General features: G+C 54.5%; 8 protein-coding genes across 8 annotated transcripts in view; 5 read left to right on the top strand and 3 right to left on the bottom strand.

The window, feature by feature from the left end:
• Positions 1-1,332, bottom strand: part of PHACADRAFT_246598 (uncharacterized protein) — a gene marked incomplete at its 3' end in the record, with an annotated part of 3,919 nt that extends 2,587 nt beyond the window's left edge. The window contains exon 1 of the mRNA XM_007389971.1: positions 679-1,332. Coding sequence (XP_007390033.1) covers positions 679-1,257 — 579 coding nt within the window. The remainder of the gene's footprint in view (positions 1-678) is intronic.
• Positions 1,333-1,728: 396 nt separating this feature from the next.
• On the bottom strand, positions 1,729-2,779 carry PHACADRAFT_246595 (uncharacterized protein). Its single transcript, XM_007389970.1, has 3 exons — positions 2,637-2,779; positions 2,327-2,585; positions 1,729-2,273 (listed from the first exon to the last, which is right to left on the bottom strand). Exons 1-3 carry the CDS (start codon positions 2,742-2,744, stop codon positions 1,903-1,905), a joined length of 738 nt encoding a protein of 245 aa, XP_007390032.1. The 5' UTR covers positions 2,745-2,779; the 3' UTR covers positions 1,729-1,902.
• A 969-nt stretch (positions 2,780-3,748) lies between these two features.
• Positions 3,749-4,487, top strand: PHACADRAFT_83533 (uncharacterized protein; the record flags this gene model as incomplete). The annotated part of the gene is made up of 3 exons (XM_007389969.1): positions 3,749-3,955; positions 4,014-4,103; positions 4,158-4,487. Coding segments are annotated over 3 exons (627 nt in total), but the record flags the coding sequence as incomplete, so codon positions are not given.
• Positions 4,488-4,500: 13 nt separating this feature from the next.
• PHACADRAFT_167918 (uncharacterized protein) lies at positions 4,501-6,305 on the top strand (the record flags this gene model as incomplete). Its single annotated transcript, XM_007389968.1, has 2 exons — positions 4,501-4,692; positions 4,921-6,305. Exons 1-2 carry the CDS (start codon positions 4,536-4,538, stop codon positions 6,303-6,305), a joined length of 1,542 nt encoding a protein of 513 aa, XP_007390030.1. The 5' UTR covers positions 4,501-4,535.
• A 618-nt stretch (positions 6,306-6,923) lies between these two features.
• PHACADRAFT_51780 (uncharacterized protein) lies at positions 6,924-8,606 on the top strand (the record flags this gene model as incomplete). The annotated part of the gene is made up of 3 exons (XM_007389561.1): positions 6,924-7,583; positions 7,636-8,304; positions 8,361-8,606. Coding segments are annotated over 3 exons (1,575 nt in total), but the record flags the coding sequence as incomplete, so codon positions are not given.
• A 1,226-nt stretch (positions 8,607-9,832) lies between these two features.
• PHACADRAFT_246592 (uncharacterized protein) lies at positions 9,833-11,623 on the bottom strand. Its single transcript, XM_007389967.1, has 8 exons — positions 11,582-11,623; positions 11,401-11,523; positions 10,958-11,338; positions 10,668-10,903; positions 10,459-10,611; positions 10,349-10,408; positions 10,146-10,284; positions 9,833-10,087 (listed from the first exon to the last, which is right to left on the bottom strand). Exons 2-8 carry the CDS (start codon positions 11,512-11,514, stop codon positions 9,926-9,928), a joined length of 1,245 nt encoding a protein of 414 aa, XP_007390029.1. The 5' UTR covers positions 11,515-11,523; positions 11,582-11,623; the 3' UTR covers positions 9,833-9,925.
• A 596-nt stretch (positions 11,624-12,219) lies between these two features.
• PHACADRAFT_246589 (uncharacterized protein) lies at positions 12,220-14,486 on the top strand. The gene is made up of 8 exons (XM_007389966.1): positions 12,220-12,247; positions 12,309-12,400; positions 12,461-12,833; positions 12,898-13,163; positions 13,217-13,427; positions 13,480-13,601; positions 13,652-13,998; positions 14,057-14,486. Exons 3-8 carry the CDS (start codon positions 12,515-12,517, stop codon positions 14,406-14,408), a joined length of 1,617 nt encoding a protein of 538 aa, XP_007390028.1. The 5' UTR covers positions 12,220-12,247; positions 12,309-12,400; positions 12,461-12,514; the 3' UTR covers positions 14,409-14,486.
• A 526-nt stretch (positions 14,487-15,012) lies between these two features.
• Positions 15,013-15,367, top strand: PHACADRAFT_246588 (uncharacterized protein; the record flags this gene model as incomplete). The annotated part of the gene is made up of 1 exon (XM_007389965.1): positions 15,013-15,367. A coding segment is annotated over exon 1 (314 nt), but the record flags the coding sequence as incomplete, so codon positions are not given.
• Between the last annotated feature and the right edge of the window lie 24 nt (positions 15,368-15,391).

Genomic DNA, 15,391 nt, shown 5'->3' with positions numbered 1-15,391 from the left:
TGAACCTGCCCGCCTCCGCAGCGACTGCTGGCGGCGCGACGTCGCGCCCCTCCTGCCGTGCGCGCCACGCCAGCGCAGCCGTCCGCGTCCGTTCGTTGCGCGTTGGCAGCCGGAGCGCGTGGAACTCGTGCAGGAGCGGGTGGCTCAGCAGGCTTTTGGACTGCGCCCGCGCCATGCATGCGCGTGCAAGGAACCGCGCAGGTGACAACAACGCTTTGAGTGGTGGCGCGCCAGTGGCATCCATATCGGGCGATGCGGGGCGTGGCATGAACGGGAGCGTGAGCGTGTAGAAGCTGATCGCGATGTAGACCTCGTCTGCGCCGCCGGCGTCGTACCAGCCGCGGTCGAGGTACGGACGGTAGTTCACCGGTCCTGTGTAATGCATCGGCTGCTGCGCGCGGTACTCCCACTCTGCGTCGCTGATCTTGCCCTGCCGGCGCAGGCGGTGTAGCACGCGCGCGAAAGCGAGCTGGCTCAGCACCGGGAGCGCGTTGCCGACGGTGATGCCCAACGCGCGACAGGTCTGCGCGATCTGCTGGGATTCGGAGATTGTGAAGCGGATGTTGATGATACGCGAGAGAGGCGTGGTGCTTGTAATTTCACGACGAGTGGGGAGGGTGTGACCACCCTGCAGACAGATGTTACTGTGCAGACAGACGCGTAGTGGAAATGGCGTACGGTCATTTTGTTTGCATTAAGTTCCTGGATAACTTTGGCTATCACAAGACGCCATCGCCTGCGAGCTGGACTGAGCTTCGCGCTAGGAGTGTAGGCTTCCGTTGGTAACACAGTCTGAAGCCGAGCTGCCAGAGGTGTGATATCGATCTTCGCCTCTTTGGACAGGCTAGACAGCTCCTGGCACAGTTCCCGCACGATTGTAGCATTTCCCATTGCGTCTGTGATATGGTGTACGACAGGAATGAATATATGCCAATGACATGGCACATCCTTCCGCGAGCCAAACCAGACCCTTGCGAGGAACTCGTTGTCGAGCACCGTTGGTCCGTTGTGCAGCTTCTCCCTGAACTGCGCAACCTCATCGGCATTATGCAAGTCGTCGAGGTAGTTCAGCTCTCCAGGACGTAGGATATGAAGCGCACTCTCTCGTAGCACAAACTCGACCTTCTCAGTGCCTGGCAGCTCCTCAACGGACGCTCCAAGGAGCGGAAAGCGCTGCTTCATGCGGAGCCATGCCCGCTCGACATTCCCTCTCGCGAACAGCTCGCCCTCGCACCCTGCCACTGCCTCGAGCTCCATATGTGTGCAGGTGACCGCAACGCCATTGTATACCGCGTCCCAGTAGAAGCCGAGCTCAAGATGGCCGAGCGGTCGTCGGAAGACGGGGTCTGTCGCATCTGTGGAGACTTGTCGCCAGCCGGAATGGCCGAAGAGGTCCATGGGATGCGAGTGGGAGGGGTGAGAAGGGTGAGAGGTGGATTACATGGTGCCCCTGGCTCGTTCGTGCTCGCCGGGCATACCATTCGCCCTCATGCCGTGCCCGAAACTCCGCAAGCCGGGAAGGCGCATGATCATGCTTGAGAACAGGACACAAGTGCGCATTGCGTTCTGGAGTGCGCTGTATTGAGAAGGTTCGGTATTCATCCGTAGGCGAGAGAGGATGCTGAGTGCACAGCGTGACCAGCGAGACTGGATGTTCCCACGGCCTCCCGATTTCACGTGCCTGGATATCCCAGCCGTTGAGCACACCATCTCGCACGTCGAGGAGCTCTATCAATAACCGGCTCCATAACTTGTCTATCCTATACATCGTGTTGTTACAATAACATACACGCATGTTGCTGGTTACGTGGGCAAGTGGTTCATAGCCGTAAAATATTATGGATGCACAAGGATATTGAAGATAGAACGAGTGTCGGAAAGGGAGACGTCGAGGGGTGCATTCTAGAAGTCGTCAAAATCTTCTGTCCAGCCGCCCTTATCTCTAACTGTCGCTGTCTCCATCCCGACTTTGCCTTTGCCGCGCGCCTTTCGCCCGCCAAGCTCCTTGTACATCTCGCGCAACTCCACCTTGCTGGGCTTGAGCTGGCTATCGATTTCCTGCTCCCACTTCTCCTCTCGGAGATCCCGTGGGGTCTGGTAGCCGGAGGAGATGGGAGTGAGCGGGCGCGAGTAGGAGATAGGCGATCGCTCGCGCTCAGCGATGATTTTCAGATAAGTTACCCGCCAGTTTTGCTTGGACTCGCGCTTTGTCCATTTGCCGGGTGGAAGCGTGTCGTCGTGGAAACTGTCTTTCCGATAGTGCAAGAACCAAACTACGAATCTCAGTCAGCACGACGAACGTGCGCAAAATTTGTAAGGTACACACCATAATTCAGTGTCTGACTCTTCGACCACTTCCTCGAAACCCTCGCACATCGTGAGAGATCCCTGATAGAGAGCATGTTGAAGATTCGTTGGGAAATCTCTGTTGGGAATGCTTTTAGGATATCTGATGACGGTCGGCCAGGGGAGGTCATTTGCAGCAAAGACCGCACAGCCCTCCTGGGCGAAGTCGCTCTTGAGGCAGGCCGTGAAGACGGTCGTGAACCTGCTCTCGATCGTGAGGGAGTTCCTGGTAGCGATACCTGTACACCTATTAGTAATCTCGTACGGACCAATCAAGGCCTACTACTTACAACATCGACAAGTTCATCTTCGCTCTGCTCGTCTATGTGTGTAGATGCAAGCGTCTTGTCTAGGTGGTCCAGTGTCTGGGTGCGGAGGACGTCTTGTAATAGACTCATTTTCACTATTCAAGATGTGTAGGAGGGGCAGATGGATGGCGTCTTGAGTCGACGTGGATGAGGCAGTAAAAGAACTCAATCTTCGATTTTTGTAAGACTCCATGTGGGCGCCTAATAAATCTGTACCCGCTTAGCGCTCAACGCCCAGGGGGTGATGTCATTCCGACGGCATCTCCCATGATTGCCTTCCCGTTTTTGGCAAGTCTCGTTTGCTCTCGTCGAATTGTGAAGTCCTCTTGGTGTGTTCTCTACGCTAGTTCTCCCCGCTGTCCTGCATCCAGCTCCGTTTCTTTATAATATCGTATCAAGTAAGAAAATTACATCATGGTCGTTATAGACGACGGCGATTTAAAGATCCAGGGGGTGGATGCGAGTGGTGTCAAAGAAACACCGTCGTCGTTTACGGTGAGGTTTCGTGTACCACCGTCCTGCCCTCCGAGCATCGCACTGATCGACACACAGAGCCAAGATGACCCATTTGCAACCCCGGTGCGGAGCAGCGAGTCTGAAGACACGGTGGTGACAGAAGTCGGCGACGGCTCGCACGTGCTCGATGTTACGACACCGACGCGGGCAGCTGACGACTCCGAGATTTCTGCGTTGTTTATCTTTCCGAGCAGGAGCTATGATGTCCAGGTGAGCTATTCTTCCAGAGTAGTCACATGCGGAGGGCTTACCGTGTGGTAGCAATTTTCCAACATTAAGGACGCTATCCCGGAGTGGGATGACGATGAGGTCGATGTGCGTTGCATATGCCTAGCTGGAGAATGCCATTGATACGAGCTTCTGCAGGAACTTGTCGTGCTTTCGGAGAAGCAGAGATTGCTGCACGATATCGACGAAAAACAGGAGTTCTCGCAGTTCGCATCGGTCAGTTCCTAAGCCGTGCATGCGTACCCAAGTTTTGACGCGCTCTTCAAACCATACAGGGCACCTCAATCAGCAATTTTGCACCTGTTCAATCCCTCAGCTCTGGCAATCTCACCCCCTCGTCATCGTCCAGCAACGTTGCCTTGTTTAAGCATATACCCAGCTCCTCGCTGTATGCAATCAAGACCTTCACCAAATCGTGCATCTCATACGACACTCCTACGCTCGAGCATGCTATGAAAGAACAAATGATTCTTCGACTCCTAACGCAAATGGAAACCCCATTTGTTCTGAAGCTGAGATGGAGCTTCCAGGATATGGAGTCTATGCGCCTTGTCACGGTAAGGGCGGTGTCACATTCACCCGCTGAACATTCTCTAAGAAATTATGTGCGCGTAGGATTTCTGTCCCGGTGGAGATTTACGAGCACGTATCTCCTCGTCAGGTCCTCTGACGTCCTCTTTGGCATGGCTATATGCGGCGGAGCTGGTACGTATCCAGTTGTCACCTTCGTTATTATGCCCACATCGGTATGTTTAACAGGTGGAAGCAATGTCTTCGCTTCATTCGAGCGGTATATGCCACCGCTTGATCCTCCCAGAGCACGTTCTCATCGGTGCGGACGGGCATATAGTCCTGACCGGCTTCTCCCGCGCCTCTATCGCCACGTTCAACTCGCCAAGGACGGAAATCCGTATCGCAATGGAAGATAAAGAACATTTAATCCGTGCCGTGGATGTGTGGTCTGCACCTGAAGTCGTACTTGGCTGGTCTCACGACTTTGCAGTTGACTGTTGGGGATTTGGGGCCATTTTATCTTTTATGTTGGCCGGAGAGGTGAGTACCGGGTCCTACCAACAATGCCGGCAGTAATCTCATTATCATGGGCAGCATCCTCTTTTCCCGTGGCTGGCATCCGACATGAAATATGCCGGTAACGCTCAGCTCGTCGAAAGCACTATTCTACATGCACCCTTACAACTTCGTGGTTGCAAGAGTGATATTGACGCGACGGATCTTATTACGAAGGTGCGCACGAAATTTCATACCGTACACGGCACTGCCTCAACATCGTACAGTGTATGGAACGCAATCCGCGCATACGACTGACGACCGAAGATATCAAGACCCATGAGTACTTCGCTGACATGTGCGTCGCCATGGTCAATGTTTCTTGGCTGCTGACAGCAATATAGAAACTGGCAGAGACTGCGACAAAAAGGCTACCCAGGTTTGAGCACACCTCTACTCCTTACAAGTCTATTATCGTTGACCGTTCGCGTTCTAATCTTTGCCTCGTTTGTAGCGCCGTCTCCACCGCGGAGGGAGGGTCAAGAGGATGATTCCTTCATATTCGATACGCTGGGGATTCAAGAAAGCGAGACGTTGCGTGGTGTACACATTGCTGGCTTCAACTATGTTTTCACGCCGAATCACCGTCCGGGACGCATGGATATCTCTGGTGACGACTCTGGCGACACTAGTGATCAGGAGCAATCGACCCCACTCTCTGCTGATTCGGAGACACTAGAGAATATACCGGCAGCTTTGGCTGGCGAAAGCATTTATGTTACACCAGCTGGCAGCGCTCACTCGACTGTTGCGGGCTCTGGCGCGTCTGCCTCTACTGCACTGTACTCTTGCACTTCCTTTGGCGAACTACGTGAGGCCTTGGAGGCTCGACCCTCTGAGAAATTTCCGCTACCTACCCCTACTTGCGAGGACGACGACTTCCAAAGCAACATTGCCGATCCGGCCGCCGTCGGCGCCTCTCGCGGTCGGATGGCGAGTCGAAGGTCGAGCACTATCACCGAGCTGTCTCATCTGAGGCCGACGAGTATCCTCCTACGGAACAACAGCCGGGCTATGTCCATAGAACCTGAACTTGATCTTGGCGCTCGTGGTCTTGGGCTCAGAAAATATGCTAGCTTAGATTTTGACCTGGACACTGTGGTCTCTCTCGAACCGGACTTGGCGACCTCCAGGGCTCACGCGACTTCCGGAGCCCAGGCAATCGACGCAGACAAACCTGCTCCACCTAGCCGGCGGGTTTCGTTCGCTGACGCGACCGCGAGTCCGGCAGACACAATCGTCCCTCCCGCGTCAACTCTTACTGATGGGACGCCTACCCCCTGGAAGCACCTCAGCAAGTATTATTCCCCGACGCCAAACGTGAATAAGCTCCGCAAGAAGCGTAACGAGAGCATGCCTCTCCTGGAGACGCCGCGCCTGTTGGAGAAGGTTAATCTCCCAGACGGGGTAGAGCAGATCGGACTCGGCATCGGATACACCCGCTCCCGTCCGCCGCGCGCCGGACCGAGTCAGGGCAAGAGCCAGACGCCACGGACGCGCGCAGTCTCTGTCGGGTCGAGCGTCGCGCGATGCGGAGCGCTCCTCTCGCAAATCCGTCGCACGAAGACATCCGGCACGCAAGAGACGAACGACCAGAAGCAGCCGGAGCGAGCGAGCGAGGAGAGCGACGCGATGGAGTCTGTCATGCGCGAGATGTACGGCGCGGCGTGGAACTCGGAGCTTGGCGTCGGGTACCTCGGGGGTGCGACGGACCAGGCTGTGAGCTCGCGACGCAAGGCGGGGAGGGTGTACTCTGTAGACGCCGACTCCGAGGGGCTCATTGGGTCGACGTTGAGGCTTGTGCAGACGCCGAATATGCTGGAGGCCCACGTGCAGTGATGGCTCAGAATTCTTCGTGGTTGCATGTTGGCGTGTTTTGTCAGGGCTTTCGGCTGTGTCTATTTTATTTGTGCGAGATTGTGTATCTGAAATGTCTATGTGACTGCAGTGTGGAGCCTGAGGTTTTGAACTTTGCAAGGCCGAGTGACGACCTAAGTTACCAGCGCGCGATGCCGGAGCGCTTATGATCGGCAAGGGCTTTGTGGCGTTTGATCCGAGTCGGTACGACCGCCTGCCTCATATTCTCTTAGTACGGACGTCTTATTCTTCTGAACTTCACGTACTCATGGGCATATCCTATCATGCTGTATCGAATGACGTTACTGGTATTCAAATCTACAGGAGATGGGTGCCATTTATGCAATGTGAGACTCTAAATTATTCTGCCTGTTTTGCCAAATCAAATTTCTTATGTCTCATCTGTCACGCGCCTTTAGGCCTTTAGGGGTTAGCTCGTACTGCTCCAGCAATGAAACATGATAAAATGAGCCTGTATAGCCCCTAACTATCGTTTTACGACTTTACGGACGTCCACCACGTTTCGTAATTATGCCCCCGTTCGACGTCGCAAGCGTGAGCTGGCGCCAGGTACACGGCTCCGAGGCAGACGAACCGGTCTTCAGGCGGCCGCTGGGTCCGCTAGAGCTCAGCTTCTACTGGGACGCATGCTTCAACGGCGTCGCGGTGCTCATCAACCGACTCGAGCTCGAGGCCACCCAGGGACTCGAAGACGAGCTGCTCGCGGAAGAGAACGTCCGGCGTGCGTGGCTGCGCATGAAGCAGCGGTTCCCGCTCCTAGGAGCGACAGTAGAAGAGCTTCCTGGCTCTGAGAAGGTCGAGTTCATCCTTCGCGAGAGCGCCCTCCACACGCTACGTCCCGGAGAGTTCAACATCCTCGACGATCTCGAAACTCTGGAGGACGCATTACGCTACTCCGAGAAGCTGCAAACGGAAAATACAGTGTTAGATAACAACAATCTTGCGCGTGTATGGATTGCACGGCAGAAAGGCTCGCCTCGTACCCTGCACATCTTCATACCTATCATGCACTTCATCACCGACGGGATTGGGAACGCCGCTGTCGAGCGCGAGCTATGTCAGGAGATCTCAAGGCTTTACAAAGATACGACTGTCAACGTACCTCCGCTGCCCGCTCGTATACAGGCGCTGCTTCCGGTTGAAGCATACAGTCCAGCTATGAAACTGAGCTTACCAAGACGAAGATGGCGCTCAGCAATCGCCAAGGTCATTGACGATATACGCATGAAGAAGCTCTCCGTAAGTTATTCTGGTATCAGCAAAGCTAATCCACCTACTGACTAACAATAAGGGTGGGCAAACGTTACCAATGTTGCCACCTGTTCCCGTCGGCACGCCTCCACGCTCGCGCACAATGGGCTCGCCGCTGTCTGCGGCTTTGTCGAGAAAGATAGCCCAAGGCTGTCATGCACTCCACGTCACACTAAGCAGTGCTCTTCCTGTCCTCAGCGAGATAGCATTTGCGCGTGTACTGCATCGTCTGCGCAGCAAGGGTCAGATCAGCGATGAAGATTGGGAACACAGGCGACGTCAGCCCATGCACTTCGCGGGCCCAATCAACTACCGGCCCTACCTCGACAGAGGGTGGCTGCGCGCAGGAGGCTGGAACGAGATGTGCATCGCCATCAGCTACTACAACTTCGTCCTCCCGTTCATGCCGACGTCATCTGCACTGGACGAAACCGGCGCGCCGTCCTTCTCAGCGCTGCTCTCGCCGGAGCGCTTTTTGGCGCGCGCACGCATTGCAGTTGCCGAGGCCAAGTATCAGCTGACGCACCCGCTCATAGACGAGTTTCATCTGTTGTTGATGCCTAAACGATCCAAGCATCGGCGTGCGACGGCCATGGCATGGCGCGCCCGGCAGGTCGGCAAGCCTCTGCCAGAGGATGCGCCCCGACCGAGCAGCTTCGAAGCGTGGGCGCCGTATGTGGTCGCCAACGGCGGCGCAAGCTTGGGGAACGTACGTGCAGAGACTTGTGTGCCCGATTGACGCGTTTCTGACCTGACAGTCCGCAGCGGGACCTCATCATACCGCACGAATACCCGCTGCCTCCGTCCAAGAACTCTCCGAAGCCTCCCACGCGCATCCACCTCCGGGTGGCCCAGCACGACATGCGCTGCTGCACCGGCGAGCTCTATCTTGGCGCGATTACGACCCGCGGAGTGCTCGCGTTTTTCAGCTGCATTGACGAAAACACGTTCGACACCGAGATGGCCCGTGAGTGGACAGAGGAAGTCAAGAACGCGGCGTTGTACTACCTGGTCGAGACGAACGACGAGCTGGAAGACGTGGAGCCCCCAGCGGCTCGGTTGTAGAGACTATTTTCAGTGGCTAGCGCACCTCCGGGAATATTGAAACCATAGGTTCGTAAGCCACTCGAATACATTGGAGATGCTTGCCTCGCCTATACTGGCGGTTAGGCCCTCGCGTTGTTGAGATGATTGTATCATTCAGCGTGCAGATGAAAGAGAAGAACAAGGAGAGCGTGGTTTTTGATGAAAATGCTTCCGGCTGTGAGCAGGCTTTTTGTATGCCAGCTACCCAAGACATGATGCTGACCACCAACGGCCGAGTGGCGTTGACGGACCGGAACTGGGCCAGGGCGAACTAGTACGCTCCGCAATTACAAGTCACTAGCCAATCAAGAGATTTAAGCTATATTCCACCCCTTGCGCTGAAACGATGCTGAGAGGTATCGATGGGGGACGTGACGGTTTCTTTCAGTGGCTCCGGCTCAAAAGGAAAGTAAGGTCCATTGCACGACGTCCGAGTCGCGAACTACGTACACTTCATCTTTGGATCATTATTCTCGCCGCTCCTTTGCGCCTTGCGTCATCGGAGACAGATGTCCTAACAGAGTCCGAAGGGTTCTGAACACGAACTAGAAGACCTGGACGCACAACCAAGGCTAATGACTGTGAGAACATAGTACAATCCTTAACGGATTACAGATTGTGTTCGCTCGCCAGGACGTCTCGCCCGTTTACGACGTAGAGCATCCATACAGCAGTATGTTTGAAACTCAGTCTCTCTCCACGAATTCTTGAAGCATCGGGATCGATTTGGTTAAGCATAGGGTACAATACACACTGGACTTCGGAGGCTCGCTACTTTCTCGCAATGGACTTGGCCTATGCAACCAAGAACAAGGATGTGGGTGGTTCTCGATCACCTACAGCGCGATGATGGGAGGGAAGCTCATTGAATGGAGCGTCTGTAATGCTATGTACTAGGGGTCCCACTGTGTGCGCCTTGCATATTCACCGTGACACTGCTGGAGAGAATCAGCAAAGAATCCAGAGTATTTCGATGATTGACTATACTTGTCTCACGCATCGCCTAAGAGGGTTCTTTCGCCGTGAGTGTGAATTCCAAGGGGTAATAGACATCTCGCAGAACACAGTGGTGTACGCAGTACTTTATCTCATGCCACTTCTGCTCAGAAGTCGTAGTGTCCTGTCGTCTTCCAAGATATCGAAACGGCTTCAATGATGTAAGCTTCATATTCATTCAACCCACTTCATTTGGTGAGTATACACTTCAGGACACAGAAATTTTTCACAACTGAGGGCGTGCATCATCACTGGGGGAATGCCAGGTCGAACCCGCTCGCTTTGATCTCCGCGAGATATATGGCTGTCTCAGCAAGAATAACCAGCTGTCCCTTGCCCGCAAAAATCAAGTTTGACGACACCGTGCCCAGGAAGAACTTTCCCAGCAGGGTACCGGTCGAGTCCCAGACCTGCACGAGCAGTGATCAGACGCTAACAGCATCACATCAAGCATGATTGGTTGCATACCTGTGCCCCGTCTCCGGTGCCAGAATAGACGTTACCCTGCGTATCCAGCTGTATGCCGTCGGCGATGCCGGTATCGACGTATGCGAACACACGGCGGTTAGCGAACGCCTGAGTTTTCGGGTCCACGTCAAATGCGTAGCTAGTAGCTCTCGAGATTAGAGGAGAGGAAAGTGATGATCGTGGGCAAAGCTAAATCAGCTCACATTGTGGCTGGTTCAGTCTGGTTGTTACCCAGGAATCCTCCTGATGACCCCGTATCTGTACTGAGGGAGGCTCAGTCGACATCTTACAAGAACTACGAGAGCGAGCTTACATGAAAGCTGTCTTGCCATCTTCTGAGAATGCGATGCCATTCGGCTTGTCGAATCCGTCTGCGACAACCTTAACGCGGCGTGTGGTGGGGTCAAGTCGATAGACTTGGCCGGGTATAAGGGGCTCCGGGCGGAATTGGTTGAGGAATCCGTAGCTATCGCGCAATGAATCAGCCAAGTATCCGGACCAATACTGAAAATTGGCACATACATCGTGTCCGTGAAGAAAATCATGCCTGTCTGTCTGTGGATCTTCACGTCGTTCAGCGAGTTAAACTGACGACCGAAGTAGTTGTCCAAGATGACCGTAGCATTGTTGGGAGAGGCGGGATTGACAAGGGCGATGTTCGGCGGAAGCTGGCCTCGTCCACTATTAACCAGGATGAGTTGGCCATGAAATGGTCCCGTGCCGCCGTTCGTCATCTGAATGGGCGATGGCAAGGAAAGCTGGGTAAATCCGTCAGCTTACATGCATAGCACAGGACGCAGGTGCGGACATACGGCAGTCACGGTGACGTTCAATGGACTAGTCTTGCTTCCTGACGCGTTTGCAGCGCGCGCTACTTCACCTAAATTGATCTTCGAAACCCTATTATTGTGGTTTAGGTCGCTGAAACCTAGTAGTCCTCCATCGTTGCTAGCAAAGGTGACCTCGTCCGTCTCAGGCAAAAAGATTGGCGCCTCATGTGCAAATGCGAAGCCTGAGTTTGATGCGATTTGTCGTATCGAAGCCGAAGTGCCCAAGACTTTTGTGACGAAGTCCGGATGAAAGACTTGGAAGAAAGGTGGCGAGGTATTGGTGGGATTGAAGAACTGAGTGAAGGAAGAGTTGCGGAAGGGTCCGCTCTCTCCTAGCACCGCGACAGATACGGGATCGACGAACTAAGCATTGAAGGCATACCCAACATGAGAGAATGGCACGCGCTGGGTAAGAGATGACATACCACCGCCTGGGGCGGGAGGCTCGTCGGTGCATTGGTCTGGGCGGATGCGCCTGGCCCGTACAGGGAGAACCACACAGACGCGACCGCGACGCAGAGTGCGATACCCAGTGACATCGTGGTACCCTGTGTGAGCACGACTGGGTTAACGGTCACAGTGTACTTATACGTTCCGCACGCTTACCGTTATACCTGGCAATATATTCGACGACATCACAGAAGTCGGGGATGCTGGTCGAAGAAGAAGCGCAGAAGATGCAGGAGTGTGTATAAGTAGGCCTGCAGTTGCTCCCGTGATATGGCTTGGGGGAAGAAAAGGAGACTAATCCTGTGTCCGTTCCCAAGGATGATGCAGCGTTCATCAGCGAAGGTAGTCCTTGCATGTCACCTGAACACTTCAAACGGCAAAGGTCTCTAGCATCCGGACCGCAGCCACGGGCACAATTGTGAGCTAATTCCCATCACGCAGCATCGCCCGTGGTTGTCACTCAAGAATCATCTGAGAAAATCAGCTGGACGGAGACGATACATATTGTGTATGTAGAGACGACTTCTCTATACACTTTGAAAATGTGCAAGCAGAAACAGGTGTCGTGGTGATGGCGAGAGTCGAGGTCAACGAATAGCACCGACAGAAGATAACTCCCTAAAATGGATATATCGGCTACAAAATATCAATTTCTCAAACCGCTGCTTCACCCACGCCCTTCCTTCTGCAGCTCATCTGCACGTTCTGCTGGACCAAAAGATGGGCCGAAACAGTATGCATCGAGTCTTCACGGCAGCTGGTCTCTGCTTACAGTCTCGTATGATCCAGAGACGCGGAAACCAGACGTGCCTTTGCGGTCCAGTGCGTAATAGTTTTCGAGCTGCCTTTCAGCCATCGCACGGTGTCTAACACTGCATGTTAGAGCTCAAGAAGGATCCTGGCGTGCCTAAGCTACCTACACTGAAACATAAAAACGCTGAAAAAGTCCGCGCGCATGCCACAGCGGTGGCTAAAGTATGTGCTTTGTGTTCTCGCCTCAGACATTCTCATGTAGATGCTAATAAGCATGGAAAGCTGACAATAACTCCATAGACAGTCGGTCCTCTCACCCAAGATCCCGACGCCACCATGGCTGTAGAGCCTGCCCCATCGTCCCTGGCGGTTTTGGCTGCGTCCGCACAGTCTTCTACCGCTTTCTCTTCGGACCCAAGTTCGTCGACCTCGTTCACGGAGGCCTCTTCTGCCGAAAACCACAAGACTCAGACAAAAGAGCAGCTCAGAAGGCATCATCTTCGTACTCTGCACAAAGTCATAGATGAAAGCGACGTTGTGCTGCTCGTGCTAGACGCTAGGGACCCAGAAGGCTGTAGGAGTAGGCTGGTGGAAGAGGAGGTCCGGAGAAGAGAGTCAGAGGGCAAGCGGTTGGTACTTGTGTTGAACAAGATTGGTACGGTTCTCCCTGGTATAACAAAACCAGACCGTCGAGCTCTCTCTAACCTGCCGTGCGATAGATCTTGTGCCGAAGGAGAGTGCCCAAGCGTGGCTGCGATATCTCCGCCACACGACACCAACACTACCCTTCCGTTCTGTTTCCAACAATCAACGAAACAACCTCTCGTCTACTACTGCACCCGCACTCGCAAAATTGCTCAAGGCGTATCGCCCAGCAGTAGGTGCAGGCGGAGGCAAACAAGTCAAGCAGAGCGTTACCGTCGGAGTTGTAGGATATCCTAACGTAGGGAAGAGCAGTTTGATCAACTCTCTGAAACGAAGCAAGGTATGTTGCTCTGGTGTTCCCGTCTCCATCGCTGACTGTTAAGCCACCGTCAGGTGTGCTCTGTCGCTTCAACACCAGGACACACCCAGACGCTCCAGACAGTCCAACTCGAACGTGGACTGAAGATCGTTGATTCCCCCGGTGTCGTGTTCGACGATGCCGATGATCAAGTGGACAGCGCTGGCCGTCCGCGGCCAAAAGGAACAGGTGTGTTGCTGCGAAACGTCGTCAAGGTCGAAGACATCGAGGACCCTATCGCTCTTGGTGCGTACATATGCTTGAGCCGCCCAACATAAGTGTCTGATGTCTCCAATAGTGGAGGAGATTCTTACCCGAACAGATCACGAGACGCTCATGAAGATTTACAATCTACCACAAATTGGGTCCACCCTCGAGTTCTTGACAATGCTTGCACTCGTCAGCGGAAAGCTGCTTAAGGTGACCATTCAGCCTTTTGTTCGTCAATTCGGTGCTCACTTGTCATACAGGGGGGTACACCAGACGTACTCTCCGCTGCGCGGACAGTCTTAACTGATTGGAACCACCACAAGATTCCCTTCTTCTCCGTGCCGCCGACCATTCACCCGTCTATGCTACCATCAATGACGGCCGGGGGCCAGATCCGATCTGGCGCGGAAGATGTCGGCCAGGCACGAATCGTACAGGAAATGGCTCCCGCGTTTAGTCTGGCTGGTTTCGATTTTGGTGGGGCCGAGGGCACGGATGCGATAGAGGCCGCTGACGAAGACGCCTTTGGAGGCACGTTCGAGGAGAAGATGTATGTTGAAGAGGAGAACCAGGATGATACGGGTGGTATGGAGATGGACGGTGCAGAGTAAGCCTGGTTTCCATCTCGTCGCTCTGCCAAGAAACTCAATGAGATTGGTGCGCAGAAATACCGCGATCTCGACGACCTCCGTCCTCTCACAGAAGCGCGCGCGTTCGCGCTCGGTCTCGCCGACGTCGTCGGCATTTAGCACCACCGCCAACGCGAGCCCTGTACGAGACCTTGACACGCGCGCACGCCAGCCCAAGCGGCTACGTCGGTCGCACGATATCCCGGCGTACGACGCGCCTGTTCGTGCTGACAGGCTCGCCATGACGAACCCGCTGAACAGGAGAACGCTCAAGAAGGCGGCGAAGAAGGCAAAGAGGGCTGACCGGCCCAGAGGCCTTGGCGCTACAGGAGATGGCGGGATGGAGATTGACGACGTAGGGATGGAGGGAACTTTCATGGAAGGGTAGATCAGCATAAGCACTCTTCCCTTGCGCGGGCGGATGTACGTTGCTGCCACATAGAACGCCACGGGCATCACATAGTGTTTATTTGCTTGAAACGTCTGCGTGCGCCACGCGAGTGCTTCGCCGTAGCTCTTGGTGAGTCTACTCCGAGCTCTGGCTGCCATATAGCGGGATGACGGGCCAAGTAACAGTCGCTATCAATGGTTGCTCGCTATACGAAGAGTGCCATTCCCTACTTGATGAAGACGAACCTCGTACAGCACTCGCTTGATAAGCTGACCTCCGGCACGCGCAATTTGGCGTCGGATGGCACAAGCACGGCTTCAACCTGACAATCGAGGGCCTGTACAGGATGCAGGAGTTGTATACGCACGAGAGAGTCGCGAGCGAGTATTCCAGGCTCTGCGGGCTAACACTAGCCGGGCCTCAAAGCGATAGCTGGAGAAGCCGTTGCCAAAGCATGCCCATACACGTCAAAAGGTGTTAATTGCACCGGGCAAGGGATGCGCGCCGGCGGAAACTTCGGATATGGGTGGCGCCGGCGGCAACGAGTCTGTGCCCCTGTCCTTAAATGTTCGGTGGCGTAGGCTGACGTCCGCTCCGCCTAGGCCAGCTCAGCTTCCTGCTCTTTCTCAGCTCGATTCTACAATGGCAACGTCGTATGAGCCACAGCCCCTTCCTAGCGACTTCGTGCACCAGTCACCAACCGTCGTCGGAGCAATGAATAAATGTAGACAAGCGGAAGCAATCATCATGCGCGACCTGGAGAACAACACCGCTAGCGCAGACCTGGTGCTGCAGAAGAAGCTCGTCAACGTGCGGGTTCTAGGACACCTCCTAACCGTTGTGCCCACCAGTGCTGCTCAAGCTTACATCGCCCAGCTGGCCGACTCTTGTCAAGATGAGCAAGCACTTGTCGAACTGGGCGAATTCTACGACAAGTACTTCATCCGCGTTTGTAAGTCTCATCCAACTGCCGTCGCTAT

The sequence above is a fragment of the Phanerochaete carnosa genome, assembly GCF_000300595.1.
Source record: "Phanerochaete carnosa HHB-10118-sp unplaced genomic scaffold PHACAscaffold_1, whole genome shotgun sequence".
NCBI classification, from domain to species: domain Eukaryota; kingdom Fungi; phylum Basidiomycota; class Agaricomycetes; order Polyporales; family Phanerochaetaceae; genus Phanerochaete; species Phanerochaete carnosa.
Note: the sequence above shows the minus strand (reverse complement) of the source record. Positions and strands in the feature narration are given on the sequence as shown.